This window comes from Numida meleagris, chromosome 13 (genome assembly GCF_002078875.1).
Source record: "Numida meleagris isolate 19003 breed g44 Domestic line chromosome 13, NumMel1.0, whole genome shotgun sequence".
In the NCBI taxonomy this organism is placed as follows: domain Eukaryota; kingdom Metazoa; phylum Chordata; class Aves; order Galliformes; family Numididae; genus Numida; species Numida meleagris.
Window position 1 is genome coordinate 2,364,419 of NC_034421.1, and position 19,820 is coordinate 2,384,238.

The 19,820-nt window shown below is 52.9% G+C and overlaps 1 protein-coding gene across 2 annotated transcripts in view; it reads right to left on the reverse strand.

The window, feature by feature from the left end:
* ADAP1 (ArfGAP with dual PH domains 1) overlaps positions 540-19,820 on the reverse strand; it is a 42,133-nt gene continuing 22,852 nt past the window's right edge. For both annotated transcript variants that reach the window (XM_021411117.1, XM_021411116.1), the window contains exons 5-11: positions 8,353-8,465; positions 7,134-7,280; positions 3,346-3,429; positions 2,929-2,991; positions 2,449-2,520; positions 2,035-2,263; positions 540-1,688 (exon numbers count right to left, since the gene is read on the reverse strand). In XM_021411117.1, coding sequence (XP_021266792.1) covers positions 1,660-1,688; positions 2,035-2,263; positions 2,449-2,520; positions 2,929-2,991; positions 3,346-3,429; positions 7,134-7,280; positions 8,353-8,465 — 737 coding nt within the window. In that variant the 3' untranslated portion in view covers positions 540-1,659. The remainder of the gene's footprint in view (positions 1,689-2,034; positions 2,264-2,448; positions 2,521-2,928; positions 2,992-3,345; positions 3,430-7,133; positions 7,281-8,352; positions 8,466-19,820) is intronic.

The following is a 19,820-nucleotide window of genomic DNA, read 5'->3' on the forward strand; positions in this document are numbered from 1 at the left end:
CTCCCCCCCCCCAGGCCAGCACAACAGCAGCACCCGTCCGACATCAGCGTTTATTGGTGCGAATGACATGTAGTACCACAGATCTTACCAGTGACATTACACACGGACACAGCCCACGAGAGGGGTTCGGTTACAAACACCGACGGGAAGGACTGAGCCCCGGCCCCCACCCCTCACACCCCCCCCCGGCAGCTACAGTGCTTGACACATCGCTGAAATGTCACTGCAAGCAGCTTTTGTATTCTTTGCCGAAAAAGAAATACAAAATAAAAAAATTTAAAAAAAAAAAAAAAAAAAGAGAATTATTGGAAAACAAAGTGCACCAACCGGTTTGCAGAGGGCCGTGCCATAGGCAGCAGGCACACAGGTGGGCACAGCCCAGCCTGCCGCTCAGCCCTGGCCCCCGGTGCCCCCTCAGCGGGCGCTCCCGGGCCGTGCACTTTGGTAAGCAGCTAACGAGGCCAACGACACAGATATCTGAATTTCTACACCCTGTTCGGAATCAGCCTAGAGACAGCATTGCAACCACCGGGGAGGAGTGATGCTCACCCACACTGCAGTCATTTATTTATCATTTACCTCTATGACATCGGGAGGATCGGCCATTTGGCAACACGGACGCATCACGAGACAGCCCGCAGGCACCAGCAGCCCCAGCACGGCTCCATCCACCTGCATGCCACCACGAGAGCGGGTGCCCCGAGGACAGAGGGCTCAGCCGGGATCAGCACCGCTCCCCAGCCCCTGTTGGGAAGGGAGAAGCAGGCAATGGCACAGCCCAGGAAGCACTGTCCCTGGGAAGTAACACGGGGACGAGCTTCCTCCCAGGAGCTGTTGTAAGCTGCTCTGAGCTCTGGTGCTGCTTCTCCTTTCAGTTTTAGGGACTGTGGAGGACGCGGGTGAGGACACACGTTTCAGTCATCTCCAAACTCCCCCACCAGTTCAGCTGCAGCTTCCTACATTTAAAGACAATCATTTCTCTCTTCTAGTTTTTAGGTGTCGGCATCTCAGGGGCTCGCTCTCCCCTGGAAACATGTGGCAGGGAGCAGGGCAGGGTCCCCGGAGCAGCAGGGCCATGGGTTGAGCCCGGCGGGGCTGGGCCAGGGGAGCTCTGTTGCCAGAGCTCAGGAGGCTTCGGCCTAGATCGGTCTAGATCCCTGTGAGCTGAGGCAGCAAGGAGCCGTGGAGGAGGAAAAGCAGCTTAGCACCAACCCCAGCAGCCAGCTGCTGCAGTGTTGTGGGCAGGGCGCAGCCTCCCATCCCCCGGAACAGCCGTCACTTTCCACAAGGAACCCGTTAGGGTTTCGCACCACAGACCACGTTGTCCAGGGAGTGCCCCGTCCCCAGGAGATGTGTCCCCGAGACTCTTCACCACGCGGGGGGGGACCCCTCCAGCAGCACAGTGCCCCACCTGCAGAGACATGTGGGCACCAGGAGCAGGGGGAGCCGCGGACGTGAGTTCTGGGTTGGATCAGCATCTTCTCCCGTGTTTCGCTGCTGCCTTTCTTGGCCTCCGACATGATCAAGTGAATGATGAGGGGAAAGGGAAGTATTATCATTATTATTGTTATTATTATTATTATTTTTTAACATTTCAAATAAAACCATGTTGTGTTGTAAACAGAAGCTCATTCCTCAGGTCTGCCCAGCCAGTCCCATCTAAGGTTTATGTTTGAAATGGGCTTCCACTGAAACAAAAGAACAGAAAAGCAAAGTTAAAGCCACGGGAACAACCCTGGCAGGGACAGCCCGGCCCTGGCACCGCCCTGCTGGCGCTCTGTGGGTCTGATGGTCCCCAGAGCCGGGTGACTGAAAGGGGTCCGAGGTCCCTTCCAACCCAACCATTCTATGGTCCTACAACAACACCGCCCCTCCACCAAGCACCAGCCTTGCAGGGAAGGGCTGCCCCACTCACACCACACACAACGGAGCGGCTGCAGTCCTCCCATCCCTCACCCCGTCCATCCATCCCCTACTCCAACCAATGGGAGATGCACAGGCCGAGGCTGTTCCCCAGACCTGGTGAGCACACACCTGCGTATTCCTGAGGCAGCATGGGCCTGCTGATAACTTTCTGGAAGGTGGTAATCCACTCCAGCTGGTCGTCCTCCGTCTCGCAGGCAAAGAGGAATTTCCTGTCCGGAGTGACGATGGTGATGCCGTGCTGCCAGTGATTTCCCTGCGTGGATGGTGGGAGCCCTTCCAGGACTTTGTAGCTGTTCTCCTTGCTCCCAATGAACACTTCCCCTCTTGCAAAGGCATCCTAGAAGACAGCAGCCAGGAGCACAGTGTGCAGCAGCCGAGACCAAAAGCACCACAGCCCTGTGGAGCCCTGACCAGCAGCAGCCCAGCCCCAGTGATACTGAATCCCAGTGCACTCTGGTGATCACCAGCCTAGGCTTTACTGCAGACCGTACCCCGTAGACAGCCCAGGCACCTTTGTCTTACCAGGGGATCTTTGAAATACATGAGCCTTCGGTCATCCATGGTGAACCATCGCTTCTTGAATCCCTCTGTTTGCTGCAGAGTCAGAAAGTGCTGGATTACACACCAAAAAGTACGAAGTGCATTGCTCACCAAGCGCAACCCGGCAGTATCAGGGCACAGGGGCAGTTTTGGGCAGCTTGGAGGACCCTGCTGGGCAAGGGGTGTCTGGGAAAGGCAGCTGGGGCCAGCTGCACCAGGTGGGCCTGTAGCAATGGCCAACAAGCAGGGAAACAGGCTGGGTTGGCCTGTGAGATGTTTCTGGACTTTTTAACCTTTGCTTCCAAACCCAAACTACAGGTGGAAAATGTGTATTAATGTGCTCATAACGTTAAAGCTTCACCTCTGCAGAGAGGACAAGTCTGTCTCACCAGCAGACCCTTCACCACCCCCTACAGAGCAAGCCTTGGTTCTGGGCGTGTTGCAGAAACATTTACAGCCTACCTTGGGCCCTGTTTTCTCCATGTACCCCTCCTTCAGGTAGTTTCTAGAGAGCTTTGGCACCAGCTGGAGCAACCATGCAGGAGAGAAACGAGAGCACAGCATCAGCTGGAGGCAGCTGGGGACACCTGCTGAGCCCACCAACCCCTGTGCCACCAGATCCCAGCCAGGCGTTGGGCAGTTCTGTGCAGGTGAGCCAACCACACATCCCGCAGTGAGGTGATGAGGTGCTCCCTTTGGTTTTTAGTATTTGGCCCATTTAACTCTTAACCTGAAAGTGGCCCAAAGTCCCCCGCACCGCGATAATTTTGGCACCGTAATTGCACAGCACACACTGAAGGATGAACACTCCCCAGAGCTTTCCTGCTTGATAACAAGATGCTAAAGAGAAGGTAAAAAAAAACAGGCTGGAAAACTTACATCAGCATCGCTGGCTCCAGGGAATGCCACTTGTAAGTAATGAAAACGCGCTGCGCGAATGGCATTGAACCAATCCACTATTTCCTAATGACAGGAACAAAAAGCAGTGAGTCACACGGCCTGCACACAACAAAGCAATGCCACCCTGCTGCACTGCACCTCTCCCATCACCTTGTCCCAGTGACAAGAGTGCAGCTTAGTGGTAACCCTCAAAAAACAGAACTACAAACCATGGAGAAGACCTGGCTGCACTTCTCATCCTCACTCCCCATCTGCTCGTGTTGAAGTCGGGTGTGGGAGGAGGAAGGTCAGCAGAGGCAAATCCAGCCGGGGGCTTTGAAACGAGACTTCAGGCGATCCCGGAGCCGCCGCTCAGGATTAGCACAGCCCAAAGTGCTGGGGAGCTCTGGGACAAGGAGCAGCAGGACACGCACCAACATGGGCAGGGTGCTTGGCGGCCCCAGCGCAACCTCTGGGCTGCAAAGAGCTGGTGAGAGCCAGCGTGGAGATGGCAGGCCCAGAGGAGAGCCCAATCCTGTGAACATGGGTTTTTTTTTTGTTTGTTTTGTTTTTTGCCCCCACTGCACCCAACTCTGCACACAGACACAAATCCAGGTTGACAGCTCCGCAGCCTGCTCCCCAGCACCAGCCTCAGCCCTCTGAACACGGGGAACACGAGGGACATCTCCCACATTCTGAGGCCACAGCGACTTCCTCCCAGATTCTGCTGTAAGAGCGGCCAGACTTCTCTTCATCCCTGCACTGCAGCCCCTCCGTCTCATCCACGAGCCCGATATCCAAGCGCTCAAGGCCCAGATGCTGGGGCACTTCCCTTCCTCGTTAAAAATCTCTACCCCTTTTATTTTCCTCTCCAAAGCAGCTGCAGTTAACTTGGTGGGTGTTGAACTCATCTGCTGATTTGCTTCTGGTGACACCACGGAGCCTGTGCTGCACTGGTGCCGTTCTGGAGGTCTCACTGGGAAACGAAAGGCATTTGCAGGGGGTGTGACAGCTGTGCATGTGTGCACACTGAGCTGCAGGAGACGGCAGCTATGGGTGGGTGTGAGGTGTTCTGCGTTCTCTGAGCCAGACTGGAGCCCGGCCCAGACCCCATCCCACTTCCAGCCCTCCAAGGTCAGGCTGCTGCAGCGCAGGAAGCACCGTGTCAGAGCACGTGTCAGCCCTCAGTAGGATTTACATATACACGTTTTGAGCTGAACAACAACAACAAAAAAAAAAAACACCAAAAAAATCAGGTCCTTTTACGTGTTACTTTGGAGATCTCAGTTTTAAGGAGTCCAACTTGAGATGCTCAAAAATGGTCCAGGGGATCAAGAGCCGCTCTCTAACAGCTCCGTGTTCTGCTCCGGCTGCTTAACCTACTTCACGCTGAGAGGGGAGACAGCGTACCAGGACACTCACAGACAATGCTCTGGAAAACTCTGACCTATTTGTCTGAGCTTTTACTTACTTATCACTTGCTTTTCTATCTTAAGCAGCTAAGCAGACCCCAGATAGCAGCACAAAGAGGATCAGCGAGAACAACTGGCTCCCGAAGTTAACGATGACCATTACAGGCTAGGGGCAACGAGAAAGAAGCTGTAACGTGAAAGTGGCGATGCTTCACCTGGAATCCTCACCTGGAAGGCAACCTGACATCACCGTGTGCTGCTGGGGGCACCCCCCCGACCAGGATGGGAGGTAGGTTCCACCCTGCAGAAGGGAGTGGACGAATCTCTCATGGACTTCAGACAATTGTTTTCCAGAGCCAGAATCACCCACTGCTACATCGCATCTCTTTATATAAGCACACGCCTGTGTCTGCAAAGCCAGGACGTGCAGCCTCTGCCCTGGACCTGAGCCACTCACACAGCCATGGCAGTACCAGGCCAACAACCCTGGGTGAAAGTGCATCTCCTCACTGCTCTTCCAGCTCATCGGTCCTGAAGTCAGCTCCTCCTCGTTGCCGACACTGACCCCCCCATGCCACCTTTGCCTGTTCTGAAAGCTCCTGCTATAGCTCAGGAGCGTTGAAGAAGAGCGCACAGCTTATTTGTCCAGAAAAGATTCAAAGAGATTGGTCTGCACCCTAAAGAGAGGCCTTTCCCAGAGATGCAGCCCGCCTCTGAGGATGCTAAGGACGATGGTAGCACCGGGGACAGCAGCAGCACGCGGCAGCGGTCTGAGCTGCTCCTGTGATGGCTGCCAGGAGAAGTCCTGCAGAGGGAGCTTCAGCCCTGGGCAGGAGCTCAGCGTGGTGAGAAATCAGGTTCAGCACTCCCCGTGCGCCTGGAGCCCCGCCAGCGTGCTGCCTCCAGCCAGCAGAGCAGCTCCCAGTGCCTGAGAGCTGAACTCCAACCTGCCTCTCTCCTCTGCTCCCCACCTGCAGCTCAGCCCATCCAAAGGCTGAGCGCCCTTTAACAAACTAACCTCGCTCCCAGCAAAACAGGCGGAGCTCAACCAGGCCTCATTAGCACTGGAGAATGATGCCAGGTAGAAACCTGGGTCTGGTTTTTGTTAAATGGACACAGAGTACAATGCAAGCAGCCTTCAGCTGCATTGCTCCAACCAGCTGTGGGAGTGCTCTCAGCCTCCAACACTGAAAGAGCAAGCTCCTCAGCTCCTCCCACTCACACCAGGTACACTGCTCTTCATTTCCAAGGAGCTCAGCACAGCCAATGAGCCAGAGGCCCCTTAGGTCACAATGAAGTAATCCAAGATTTCCTGATAATTTCCTGACAGCATCCGTGCCCACCATGCAAAAGGAAAACACAGAGGGATGCTTCTGGTAGCACGACCTGGTTACTTGAGATCTGCATCTCGGGTTCCTTCCATATGTATTTTCAAACTACAACCCTTGTTGTGCATCACTGCCTCCCATGGCTGTGATGGAGGCTGGCACCTTCACTGCACAAGGACACAAGGGTGGGCTGTGCCTTCAGCCTGGGACCGCTCACCCCATGCTCTGGGTTCACCTGGTGGTGGGTACATGCTGAGAAGCCTTCAGCTGCACGGAGCTGCTCCATCCCACAACGCTCCGGGGCAGCAGCACAGTGACCCACGTTGTCCTTTTGGCTTTGATTTCCTCGGGTGTCTTACACCAGTGAAGGTTATCACTTGTGCTGAGCTTGCATCCTCGTTCAGCCAAAAGGGGCAGAGCAATTTCAAGGAAGTCGAGAGAAATTCAGCCGAGGTGCTTGTTATCAGATGGCATCGGAGCTGCCTGCCCAAGTACTGACAAGGCAGCAGGAGCAGCCACACTCAACCCATGAGACCAGCCCTGCTCGCAGCAACTGCCTGCATGCCACAAACCACTCCTTCCACGTGGGCATCTGGCAGAAAAAAATCAGCTTTTTCAACCCAAAAATAACAGTAGAATTCTGCCTCTGCCGAGCAGACTGTCAGCAAACCACAGACAGAGGCACAACGGTGAGATGCAGCTTCTACAGGAATGAGCTCCTTCCTCTGGCTTCTGTTCAACCCGTGGCCATGGAGCCACGATGCATTCCTCATTGCTGCAGCACAGCCCTGCAAGCACAACGGCTTCAGCAGGGCCAACCCCTCGGACACTATCCAGGAGCACTGGGACTCTCCTCTCACTGTAACAGCTGCTGTGTGCCACGTCCTCTCTGGGCAAACAACTGCCCCAGGCTCCTGAGCACTCTTCACCCATTTTCACATTACAAAGTCCCACACCCCTGGGTTAGAGACAGGTGTGACCCATGCCGGTGCGTGCAGCACCATCCCCCAGGAGCACACACAAGCCCCTGTCACCCCCCTGCTCTCACCTTGCCATCTTCGTGATAGACAAAGATGTTCCTTGTGCTATTGTCCTTCAAGTAAGTGATCTGCAGTCCGTGTGGGTTCCCGATTTTTGCAGGCTGGAAAGTTGCATTTAAATGTTCAATCTTCATAATTGCTTTGGGTTCTTTTGCCTGGAAAACACAGCTGAGTGAGCAAACACCCGAGAATTGGCTTTTAAACTAGAAAGCAGTTTACTCTGTCAGAAAAAAATCACAATTGAGGGCATTATCTAAAACACGATGCTCAGCCCACAGACCTGCCTGGTGATAACGTATCTGGAGCTCTGCTTGGGCACCAACGAATGCTTTCTGCCAGCGTGGCAAAATGCCCTGCAAAACTCAGCAAAGTTCAAGGAGATAAAGATTTCAGCCCAGAAGCAAGACAGATAGGTCAGGTCTGAAGACAGCAAGGATGCTGTGCTACGAGCAACATCGTGACTCACGTGTAGTGTGGTAGAAGAGCAGGTAGCCTCAAGCTACCAGAGCTAATAGCAGCTGAATCCATCACGACCACGGCCGCAACCACAGCAGGGGCCCTGCTGGTGCCCTGCCTGAACTGCTCCCAGGGCTTCACTGGAGCTTGAAGCTCCTGCAGCTGTGATGGAGGCATTGCACTCTCTGAAGGTGAGCAAGAGACACTGGAGGTATCAGGGAAGACCAAAAGGTCACAGAAAACACCTCGGCTCCCTCCGTTATTTGGTGCAGAATAGTAGGACGTCTGTCCATTAATCACAAGTGCAATTTTCATGGTAACAGCTCTGTATCCCCCTTCCAATACATGAAAACCGCTCTGGGGAAAAAGATGAATGCTCCACCGCTTGGCACTGGAAGAGAAAATCCTGAGGACCGTGAGGTGGTGTCACAGGCGGCGTTCCCTCCGCCACAAGCTGCCCACGGGTACAAAACCCACACCAGCTGGGTCACCCAGGGCCAGAGCTGAGAAACACTCATCAGTGGCGGTGTGAGGAGGGCCGAGGGCAGCACAGCGGGCAGTCAGCATCTCGCCGTGGCCGTGGTGTGGGACCAAGAGCGCGCCCTGCACAGCGAGGCGGCCAGCTGGGCCTGCGCTCCGCCCAGCGGGGACTCAGCGCCTAGGGAAGCTCTGGAGCCCTACAAACAAAACGACGGCCCACGAACGCCTTGCTCACCAAGCAACGCTCTCATAGCGCGACTTCCCATCCCCACAGCAGCCCCAGGAACTCACGTCGTTTTTGTTGAAGTACTTCAGCGCTCCTTCCCTCTCCGACAGCACAAACTTTCGGCTGAGGAACTGCCCGTTGTCACGTCCCCGCTTCCACAGGAACCCTTCTCGGTACCCTGCAGTGCAGAGCGTTGAAAAAAAAGGGAAAGGGTGAGGAAAAGGAAAGGAGCCCCGAGAGCCGTCCCACAGAGCCCCGTGAGCACCAGCAGAGCAGTCCCATTGCCATTTCCCTGAGGCAGAATTCTACACAATTCCCATGGAAAAGGTGCTCCCTCTCCCGTGGTTCCCATCCTTTCAGGTTTTTGGCTCGGGCTCTCAGGAGGTAGGATTTTCAAGCTGTACTCACAAGTATTTTCTGGTTTGTTTTTAACACGTGGACATGAGATGGACTCAGCAGGCACCCGCGCTCCATGAACCCTCATCCAACCTGCTCTTCAGACAGCTGTCCATACAACACGCAGTAATACGGGGCTTGTTTTTAAAGCAGGTTAGAAGATGCACTGAAATCCCCCAGCCAACCCCTCAGCTCTCACTCTACGGTACAAACCGTATGATTCCACGCCATAAAAAAATAAAAAAATGCACAAACACGCGTGCACCACACACACAACAGCGCATTCAGCAATGAAGGCAGACAAAGGTAAGAGTGACGCAGACAACAGCTAACAAAGCCAAGCGAAGAGCAAGTGCCTGCCTGGCTACCGTGCCTCTGCTGGCAGTCAAAATCAAAACACCACTTTCTTCTGCCTGGACTTACGCAATCCGACGCCAAATGCTTTCTCCAGATCCTCAGAGACCTCTGCTGAATGCGAGGCAAAGCTGCCAACATCTGGCATCAATAAGCGCCATGGCGAACCCCGCACTGCTGCGAACGCTGCATGCTGACTGCAGAGAGCCTCACCAAGCCGGGCTGCACACCAGGCTGCTGGCACGCGGCGCTCATCGCTTGGTGCAGATGTAAGCAGTGGAAATATTTAAAGCTGTCAGCAGTCCTTTGCTTGGTTCTTGATTTAATACGGGTCCTGTGTTGCAGCAGGGCTTTCTTTTAAAGCATGAAGCCATGCTGCTGCCTGCCCAGTCCTTCCCCTCTGGGCCCTGCAGTGCAGAACACGCGCTCCGGATGCTCGGGGCACTGACACACACTTGCAGCACTGCACAGACACCAGCCCAGGAGCCCGAGCACTGAAACCAGACACATCAGGGACATTACACGGGCAGAGCTCTTACCCTGTCCACCCAACCATCCCCCAGGCTTGGGAGAGACCTCCCCAGAGCCACGAGTAGCAACGAATTCAGCCAATCCATTCCATCCTACCCCAACACCAGCTGCAAGCTTGCTGTGCATGTTTCCTATCAACAAAATATGACCAACCCCTGGGAAGGCACTCAAAGCGTGAGGAAGAAACGCATGCAGCAAGCAGAATCATCCTCAGTCTGAGCAAGGGGAAGCAGCGAATCCAGCCCATGGCAGCAGCACTGGCTGACCTGCTCTTATCACCGCCGTGGCACAAATTAATTCCCCCGGTGCGGGGAATACCACCACCTGACAGGCTGTATCAGCAGAACCACTGCGTGCTTGATAGTGGCTGAAGCCGACAGAGCTGAGCAGGGATAAGGGCCCCACGACGCGGGGCTGACAGCAGGCAGACAGGCAGCAGGTTCTGCCCAGCTGATATAGTTATAAAATGCAAAATTTGCTTAACACGAGGCAGAGATGCTGCGGAGGCCCTGAAGGTAGGAACCTCTTTGTTGAAAAACAGCCACCTGAGTTAGCTCAGCTCAGCAGAGTGTGCTGGGCACAGAGCTCAGCTCTCAGCTGCACAACCTGACAGCAGCTCCCTTGCACAAGTCCCGGCTGCAGGATGCCTTCGTTCATTCATGCAGAGCGCTTTGCTACAAGTATCCGAACGGCACAGGGCGTAAGGATGCTGCAGGCATTCCCTGTTTAACCTTCTCTTCTCCACAATGCATTCATTGTGATTTCTCTTCACACTAAAGGGGTGAGGAATAAAACCCACTGCGTTTCACCAAGGAGGATCTCCAAGAGCTATAAATGTATGATGTCCACTGAGAGCGTACCCCTGTCAGAGTGGCACCCCAGTGGTTTTATATGAGAAAGTGAAAGCGCAGAGGGTCGGAGAGCTGCCCAGGGCAACACTGTGAGCCAGCGTCAAAGCCAGGCTGGAAACGTAGGCTTCCATGCCCTCTTATGTATGGACACTTTCATCGTTATGATCTCTTTTTTTCCAGCCCTTTGAGCCAAAACACAGCATCTGAATTCCACTCTGTTCTCCTTCAGAGAAATTAAAAAAAAAAAAAGAATGCTGGCTCTTTCCAGAACCATCGCCTCTGCAAAAGAGCTCCTGGCTGCTCTGACAAAGCCAGCTGCTAATTTTGCTGTACTTCGGCACAGATTTTCCTAGATCCTTTGCTTCCTTCTTTTCTTTCTGTCTTTCTTCCTCCAGGGCTGTGTCCTCAGGTGCAGCTCCTGCGCTCTGCCCGAACTTGCTGCCTGCACCCCTGTCAATGCTGATAAATGCAAAACACAATGAACTGGACGTGAACTGAACGTGAACTCATCCAGCTTCCCCAGGCCATCAGTGCGTCAGCAAGACGTGTCCTCAACATCCTGATCTAAAAGACAGCGCAAACAGCAAGGGAAGGTGTTGAGAAGCAGAACTGCAGGATGCTGGAGATGCACGTCTCCCTCCGCACGTATCGGAGCCTCTCCTCACCTCCGTGGGCTGCCCTGCCTTAGCAACAGCTTCCAGTTCAGAGCAACCCAACCCAACTCAGACCTTTGGCAGGGTTGCTCTCCTGATGCAGAAGCAGAATGGCCACCAGCCCAGCTTCAGGGCACGCAGGACTCCATCACCAGTGCATCGGCATCCTCCCCCAGGCACAGAACAAAGGATGCAGCCGCCTGCAGGCACTGTGCTTGGCCACCAGCACACAGCCATGACTGCCAAAGGGCCACTTGGCAGCACCCTTTAGAAATAACATTCTTGTGCTTGGGCTGCTTGGCATTGGACAGTTCTGGCACAGACCTGACTTGTAAAAACGCCACCAGGTAGTTGCGACAAAGTTGGCCGACAAACGGCACACACATAACCAGAAATCACACCGCTGCAACGGGCATTTTTGACCCACTGCATCATTTCCAAGGTAAAATGAGGAACCACCACTTCTACACTCCCTTCATCACCGCAGCTTAAGCTCCTTGGGGGGAAGGAAAATGAGATCACTGCGCCGCTTGCCCAAAACCAAGATGGCCTTGTGCCTCCTGCAGACCAGGCACCCAAACACAGCCAGACCCTTCAGGTGCTCGGGCCTAACCCAGCTTTCTCACTGTGCCACAGAGGAACCAAACAAGAGGATTTGCTACCAAGACAGTCTCGCATAGATAGCATCTTCCCACCCGACTTCCTCCGGCAATTCATTCAAGTTCCCTATTTTTAAGAAGAGGAATATCACCACTTCCCCACGTCAGAAGGCCCTTTATGGTGCCTAGTTATTGATGGGGTTTTTGGTCCCTTGGTGCATGTGGATTATAGGAAGTACCCAGAACTACTCTTTCCGTTTCAGCCTTTGTTCTCAGAAAACAAGAAACCACCCTGAGAGAAGGTGATCAGATCCACTGGCTGGAGAGAAGAACACATGCTTGGACTTTGCTTTCTCTCATCCCACATAAGGCATTCTCAACTTGGAATTAAACCCTACCTGCTCTCCAGTTTTCTTGGTGCTTTATTTGCTATTTCAGCTGGGAGCAGAGGCACCAGAACCGTTTGTTCCCATGATGTTCCAAGGTCAGCAGTACAAGTGGGTCTGGTGCAAGGCTTTTAGGAGAAACACTCACGCACCCAAAGCCTAGCACAGTAATAAAGCCAGCACTACACCAAGGAACAAACATTACTGTGCTGTCTTTCTCTTCTGATCTCACTGCAAGACAGCGCATGGAAGGCATGAAGGAGAGGAAAACATTTACTCGTGTGTGTCATCCAAGAGCAACTTTCCTCGAGTTCGAGCAGGGCACCTCCACCTACAGAAATAGGTTCTCTTTCCTCTTAGCAGTCAGACAAAGCGCTCTGCCCCCAGTTCAGAGCTTTGTAGATGAAGAAGATTTAAACACAACTACATCACATCACTTTGCTGCTAAAATTACAGGGTACGCATCACCACTTCTGCATGTCAGAAGCAGAGTCATCTGCTATATTAACATCGTATGATGTTAATTAAACCAGAGCGGGAGATAGGGACTCACTGGAGATGATGTGCCAGTCTGTTCTGCGAGGTTAAGGAACGGCATAATTATTTGGAGCAGCTGAGTGGAGAATCCCTGACACTGATGTCACAACCTCCTTTTAGCACAAAGAGTCTGAAGGATATTTCTTCAGAAACAAAGAGTTTTGTCCAAAATCAGAGAGCTGGACAGAGAAGGTGCCACGTTTCACAGTTTCCCAACGGAATAGATTTCAAATAACACTGCAGAAAGAATTGTAAACCTCTTGTTTGGCTGCAACAGTGTGAACTGTTTGGTTTACCTGCTTTAAGCAGTAGCATTTCCTTGCACTCTGGAAGCAGAAGCCTCAGCAAAGGGTGAACGGGCATGTGCTGAGTGACCCTGCAAAGCAGACAGCTTTGCCCCAGGAAGGGCACTGGGAGGTAAGCTCTTGGTGTGCCCTACGTCGGGATGAGTGCCTGCCACATCTCATGTCATGCCAACGGGGACCCTTCCATTTTGCAGTATTGGCAGCAATCCCTCTCCATCCCACCCTCAAGGCACCTCTTCAACCCACCCCAAGACAACACATCCCCACCCCATCACACACAGCCAGGCAAACACCCAGGACCTGCCATGTGCAGACCCCGACCATTTCCTCACGCACACATATTTTAGAGGGGAGAATTTCCCAGCTCTTAATCAATCAGGCCTTTCCTAATGAGCACTTAGCATGCAAATTACCTTTCCTAAAGGCCATTTTGCAGAGAAAGGTTTCTTGTTGCCATCCAGTCTGCCTCTGCTGCCATCCAGGAGCTCATAAAACAATTATTGTCCTGCTGCATTGTAGTGCCTCGCTATGGACGCAAGCAGCTGATTAGATTGATTGCTTCCACAATACCCAATTAACCCACTCACTCTGCAAGTGATTGACTTAATCAAAGGCAATTAGCGCTTGAATGGCTACATCACACACAACGCTGGGATTTAGGAGATGATTGAGATAACACTTACAGACCTCTCGTTGGCCTGATAGGGAAAAACATCATTATTAATGTCCAACTCTGTGCTGGGGGTTCCTGAAACCAGAGGTCGGTGGTTTTAGGTGGCACACAAAGAGCAAGGACAGTGACAAAGGGAGCGATGCCACGTGCTACTGCTCAGGGGAACCTGAAAAATACCAACGTTCCCTTTTGCCTCCTTCTCCTTCCTGAAGACTGGGAGCACCAACCAGCTGAGAAGACCTCGGTGGATGATTCCTGCCCCTGACAGCTTTAGACAGAGTCAATCCACAAGTGCCCAACGTACATGGCTGCCTCCCATTACCAATCCTCCCAGCAAAGTCAAATATGTTTTTACAGAACCCTCTTCAATGCTGAGCTCTTGAAAGGTGACTTCTCCCACAGTGTAAACAAGATGAGCAGAGAAACCAGGTGGGGAGCCACTACTGAAGCTATGCAGAAATACAGATGGCACTGCCCTCACTAACTGCTTTGCCTCTGGCCAAACCTCACAAGATCTTCCTGGCTCTCTGTGCAGCACAGCACAGCCAAGACAAAGCCTTACAATGGGATGGTCAGAGAGAGAAACCCACTCCCCCTAAAATAAGGGATAGAGAATGTTGTACATCATGCCAGGGACAACTCTGAGATTGAAGCCAAGCACAGAAAACAAACCCTGCACATCACTGCAAACATACACTGTAGTCTTGCTTCATCTTGAGCAGCAAAGCCTTGGGAATGGAAAAAGTTGCTTGTTCAGTTACCCATAAGCTGGGGATCAGTACATGAAACAGTGCCAAATACATTGCCTCTGCAGAAAAACCCATGGGGCTGAGCTTAACAGTGCATCCAGGTCCTGAGTTTGATGGAACAAAGACAAAGTCTGTCCCCATACATGGGCAGGTGGTATTTAAAAGCAAGGTCAGTCCCTGGCTTTCCAGCCCCTTTTAATGTCACCGTGAATACACTTGCACTGCTGGCACACGGTTGAAAATCCAAATTGCTTCTAAGCAAAGCCCCAATAATAAAGCTGAAATCCATTAAGCTTGTGATGTTTGCCACCATTTAAATCTGATTAAAATCATTCATGACACCACTAAGCCTAACAGTCAGAAAACACTCCTGTCAATTCCGATGTTTCCCGGTGTAATCCAGACCCCCTTCTTTCACTGAGCTGTCAGCTAAAGGGAACCATAATAAGAGATTATGAACCTAATCCAGCTTCCTAAGCTGTTTTTAACCGGTTTCCTTAATCACATGCTATCGTTGCCCACGGAGTAGCTCTCAGGTGACAAAGACATTAACACAGTCCTTAATGCTCCCTGAAGGTCTCTTGGATGGGATCGCGTCGCACCTTGCCTGGGTGAACACAGCCAGGCAGCAGGGTGCCAACCTCGGGATGACTGCAGGCGGGTATGGAGGTGTAGAGGATACTCACCAGAGGAAAAACTTCCACTGGAAAGAGTGATTCCTGGGAAAGGTGCTCTCCCAGCATGTGCTCCCCTCCCTGAAAACGCTAGGGAGGAACGAGCACAGGGAGAACATCACGGGGCATAAAATCCCCAAGCCTTTACCTGACCCCTGCAGACGCAGCAGGTTTGGTTTGCACTGTAGAGAATACAGCTGCATCCTCCCTTTTATCAGCTTACTTTGTAACTGACCATTGATACGGCACAACTTCCCTGGTAACTTAATTATGGAGCCAGCGTTTACATATTGAAGATAAGGCAATAGTTAGCTGCTGCAGAGCAATTAGATTGTATCTGCCACAAGAGGTTAAAACCCTCTGCTACAGAACACGTCTTTACTGGAAGTCTTGTGCTTGTGTTACCGAGAATTGAACGTGGAATCTAATTTTACTTGGAAATCAAATGCTTCCTCCTTGAGTGGCATCCCTGTGCGGCCACCTGGGAGCTGCCGGCTGCTCAGAGGAAAGCCAGTTACAGGTAAATAACCCTCACGTTTTGATCTAGTGAATCCAGCCTTACAGAAAGGCAGATGAAAGCTGAGGGGCTGGCAGTGCGATGCTCATCCCTTTTACCAGTGCTGAATGCATCTGAGGTCTGATCCAGAGGGAAGCCAGGAGAGAAGACATTTAAGGACAGGCACGCAGTGCTGTCATGGCAGCATCCCTACAACAGCAGCATTACATGGCTGCAAGTCGAAGTTTGAGAGCAAAATCTCTCCCAAACCAGAGACTGGGGCAGGACACAGACACCCCAGCAAGTCCTCCCTGCAGTCACTGAGCAACAAAAGCTGCACAGGAGGATGCACCAGCGAGAGGGAAGCTGAGGCACGAGGACTGCCCACCACAGCCTGCAGAAAGCACGGAACTTCAAATGCCCAGAGCCCCACAGAGTGCTGCTGGAGATGGGCTCCTTCCCTCAGTGTGCACCACGGAGGGGCTGTGCTGAGCTATGTGCTGCTGAGGCTTTGGCTCCTAATGACTGCAGGGCCCCAGGAAGCACCTGAAGGCCTGGGCTTCCCTCATGCCACGGGAAAAGCCAAAATTCATTCCAAGCCCTGAACAGTTTTGGATGGATTTTCTATCTCCCATACCAGCAAATAAAACCTCAGCGTGGGCGGCTGCTCCCACAGATCAATCCAAGCAAGGATTAGAGGAACTTAATTGCTGACCAGAGCTTTGCTGAAGCCAGCAGAGAAGCTCATCACTGACTTCAAACGGGTTTAGGATCCTCTCTCCAGGGCATCCTGCGCTGAAGCATTCCCCCCATGTAGGCACCGCTGCCACACGACCATAAATCAGGGAAACCCATCCTCACACTCACATCGTGTTCCTCTTTGTTTGCTTTGAAGAGAAATCCAAATGGCTGCGAGCACATCTGCTGCAGTGCTAACGGCTCCCGATCATCTATTATTGAGCGCTCGACACATTTACAGTCAGGGCTATTGCTTTACGCAGGGAAAGGAGAATTTTTGATGTAGGACTCATCCCTCTGCCAGCTGCCCCAGAAAGCACTGGTTTGGATGCTCCTGGGGCTGTGGGACGGAGGCAGGTGCACCAGCAGCACAGCCACGACCTCCACGCTGCAGGGGGATGCTCGCACACATCTGGACATTGGCTTTTCTGAACCTATTTCCCCTCACCCCCATAGAAGAGTGGTCCTACTTTAGGAACTCCTGTAGTTACATAAATCCGGGCTAAATCCTGGCCTGAAGAAATATCGAGCAAGACTCCCACTGACCTCACTATGCTGAAATTCCTCTTTCCGGTCTCCACAATGCACGAAGCTGAAATTCACACCCTGCTGTGCACCCTTCTTGCCTTTCAGATATTTAGGGGATATGCTGGTTGTTAGCAGTGTCCCACACCACCAGGTCCCTCGAGGGCTGCTCCCACAGAGCTGGCTATGGAAACGAACCGGGCTCATCCACGCAGCTGCTGCGCGCCCACCCTGACCCCAGCAACATTTTTAGAAACAGTCCCACTGAGAGAGCCAGGCAGGCACCCTGCAGCCCCATTTCTCTGCGAGCATCCAGGAGAGGGCAGGGCACGGCACGGACAATTCTCTGCTGCATCCAAGGTTTCAAGGGGAAAACTCAGACAAGCTCTCTGCGGGGAGAAAATGCAACGCACACCTCTCAACTCCGCTGCTCCTTCTTTCTGTTGTTATTACCGCAGCACAGCCAGCTGCTAGCAGCTCTCTGCTGAAGGGCTGATAAGCTCACGCTCACCTACAGCATGCTGACCTGCTCCCCCATGCAGCGCTTCTCTGCACCAGATGCCAAGCCCTCCCCATCCCTCCACAGCGTTACCGAATCCACAGCGTTTTATTTTAGGAGCACAGAATTACGAAACCTGCAATGGAGACAGGCTGGTGCCGAGCAGAAAGGCAGTAAGAAACGCTCACACTTCTCAGCTGAGTTTGATTTAAGGCTCAGCAACGACGTCCTGGGCAAACTCCAGAAAAAGACATGACATCACTCCGGAAAAATGTTCTTTATCTGGTGAGAGACAGAAACTGCCTGGCCCTGCACAGGTCTCCAACACAGAGCGGATCTTTCTTTAATAGCAATTCAATTAAGCTCGGATGAGCTGCCATGAAACCAGTGCTTTCCATGCACAGCGTCATAGCTTACTTCCTCCTCACCCCCCCGCCCCACTACCCAAGACACTGTAGCAACCTTCTGGCCCCGGGGCACTACGCTATAAAGGTGCTGCAGAGATCAGGACATCAAGAAGCACCTTCACAAACAGAAAGGGCCTCCTCCCCTATTCTCTCTCCAATTGTTTATTATCAAAAGCATGGAGAACCAGTCTGATTTTTCTCCTCAGCTCTACTCCAGTTAAAATAATTTATTGAATATAGAAACCCAAGGTCACGGGAGCAGGCAGCCTGAGCAATGCCAAAATGCAGTATTCCAATACTGCCCCAGCCAGGGAAAGCTACCATGGACAGTCAGTTATAACGGGGTGTTTCATACACCCACTGATCCCACAGCCCACACTCACTGGGCAGCCTGAGAGCCCCAGCAGCTCAGGGACCCCCAGGAACTCTCCATCCCAAACCACAGCGATGCCTTCAGCCCCCAGTGAGCAGAGCCAGGAACCTCGAGCAGCAAGCCCATGAGAAACCCAACAGCTCAGCACATGCACCTGATGCCAAGCTGACCACAAATGAAACATCTTCGAGTTGAGCTGACTGATGTAAATCTTTCTGTCGGGGACGATGCAAAATGAAAGAGCACTTCTTACTCATTCCTTTTTGAGGGGGAAAAGAACAAACCCTAACCAAGCTATTTGTACAAAGCACTCAGAGAGGAAAAAAAAAAACCCACAACCATTTAAAATTTTATCAGCCAGCCTTCTGCACTTGGAGTAAGGTTTGCCACCCGTGCCTTTCTGCTTCCCAACGCTGCTGCTTCAATTCTTGCAAGAAAGCTGCTGCTGCTGGGCTAATTATAGAAGCTTGGATGGAAGCTGTGTTGAAAGCAGCCTGACAGAAGCAGCTGTTAACATTACAGCTGGAGCCCCAGGTAGCTGTGAGCATCCAGCCTCAGCTGGCAGAGCTGCACGCCCCGCAGCCAGCAGTGCCAGTGCCCCACTCGGCCAACTCCAGCTCTCCCGCTGCAACCTACACATTCTCACCTGCTACTCCGGTTGCCTGCGTGCTTTAGGGAAGCTGAAGCCAACAGCACCTTGCTTTTTGCTCCTTGTTCTTCCTGGCACGTCAGCTATCCGTAAGAGGAACACTGATTTCCCCCACCCCAGCCCCAGGTCACTGCAGCACTCAGGTTTCCTGGAGAGCACAGCAGCATGCCCCAGCCTCTAACCACAGCCCAGACAGAACGGCAGAAAAAGTCAAAACACACCAAAGGCATTTCTAACAGAGAAGCTTTTGCATTTGCAGCTTCTTCCGTCGTTTCGTGGTGCTGGCATCGCATGCTTTCATTTTAGCACTGTAGGGAAAAGGCACAGCGTCTTCCTTTGATTTTCGTGGAGCCTTCATTAGGTGGCATCGCATTTCCGGAGGGGCTGCCCCGTGTGAGAATCAGCACTTAACAGCACCGATGGAAAGCAGCAAAAGGCCGCTTCAGCCCCTGGGCGCATGACACCGCAGCGCCCTGCCACAACTCATCCCGCCTGGCACCGGGACGCGCAGCGCGGGCACGGCCCCGTCACCGGGAACAAAAAGACGACAGCCGTGCTGTGATCGCATCCTTCTCCCCAGTCTGGTTTGCTAAACAGCTCTTTGATGCGCCTTGTCTGCGCTGCAGCGCGGTCCATGTTTGATGTTTAAGCCGTTTGTATTGCAAAGCAGCCGCTCCCGGAGCCAGGGCTGTGCAGGCAGCTCTCCAACAGCCCCAGCTCCTCACGCTGCCCCGGCTGGAAGCCACACGCAATGCTGTTTTACCTTGGGGATGTTTTTCTGATGGATGCCTCCCCGTGAGCCCAGCCAGGCAGCGTGTGCTCCGTGCACGGAGAAGGTGGCAGGTGAGGTGACCTGCCCTGTGCCACCCTTCCCCCCTCCTGCTGCCCCCAGGAGCAGTGGTGCAGCCGAGGAAGCAGCAGCAGCCATCACTTGTTTTGAAGCAATGACTGCATTGCCCCCAAACCACCAAGGAGAAGATGGGGAAAGGTTTCCTGGAGCAGGTGCTGGCAGGGTGCTGTGTAATGCTAAATGCAGGATTAAGCCAGGAAGACATATAAAGGAGACTGAGCACTGGCAAATGGCAATGCAGATGCTGCCATGGCCAGGACACAGCACGAGATGCAGTGCCTTCTGCCT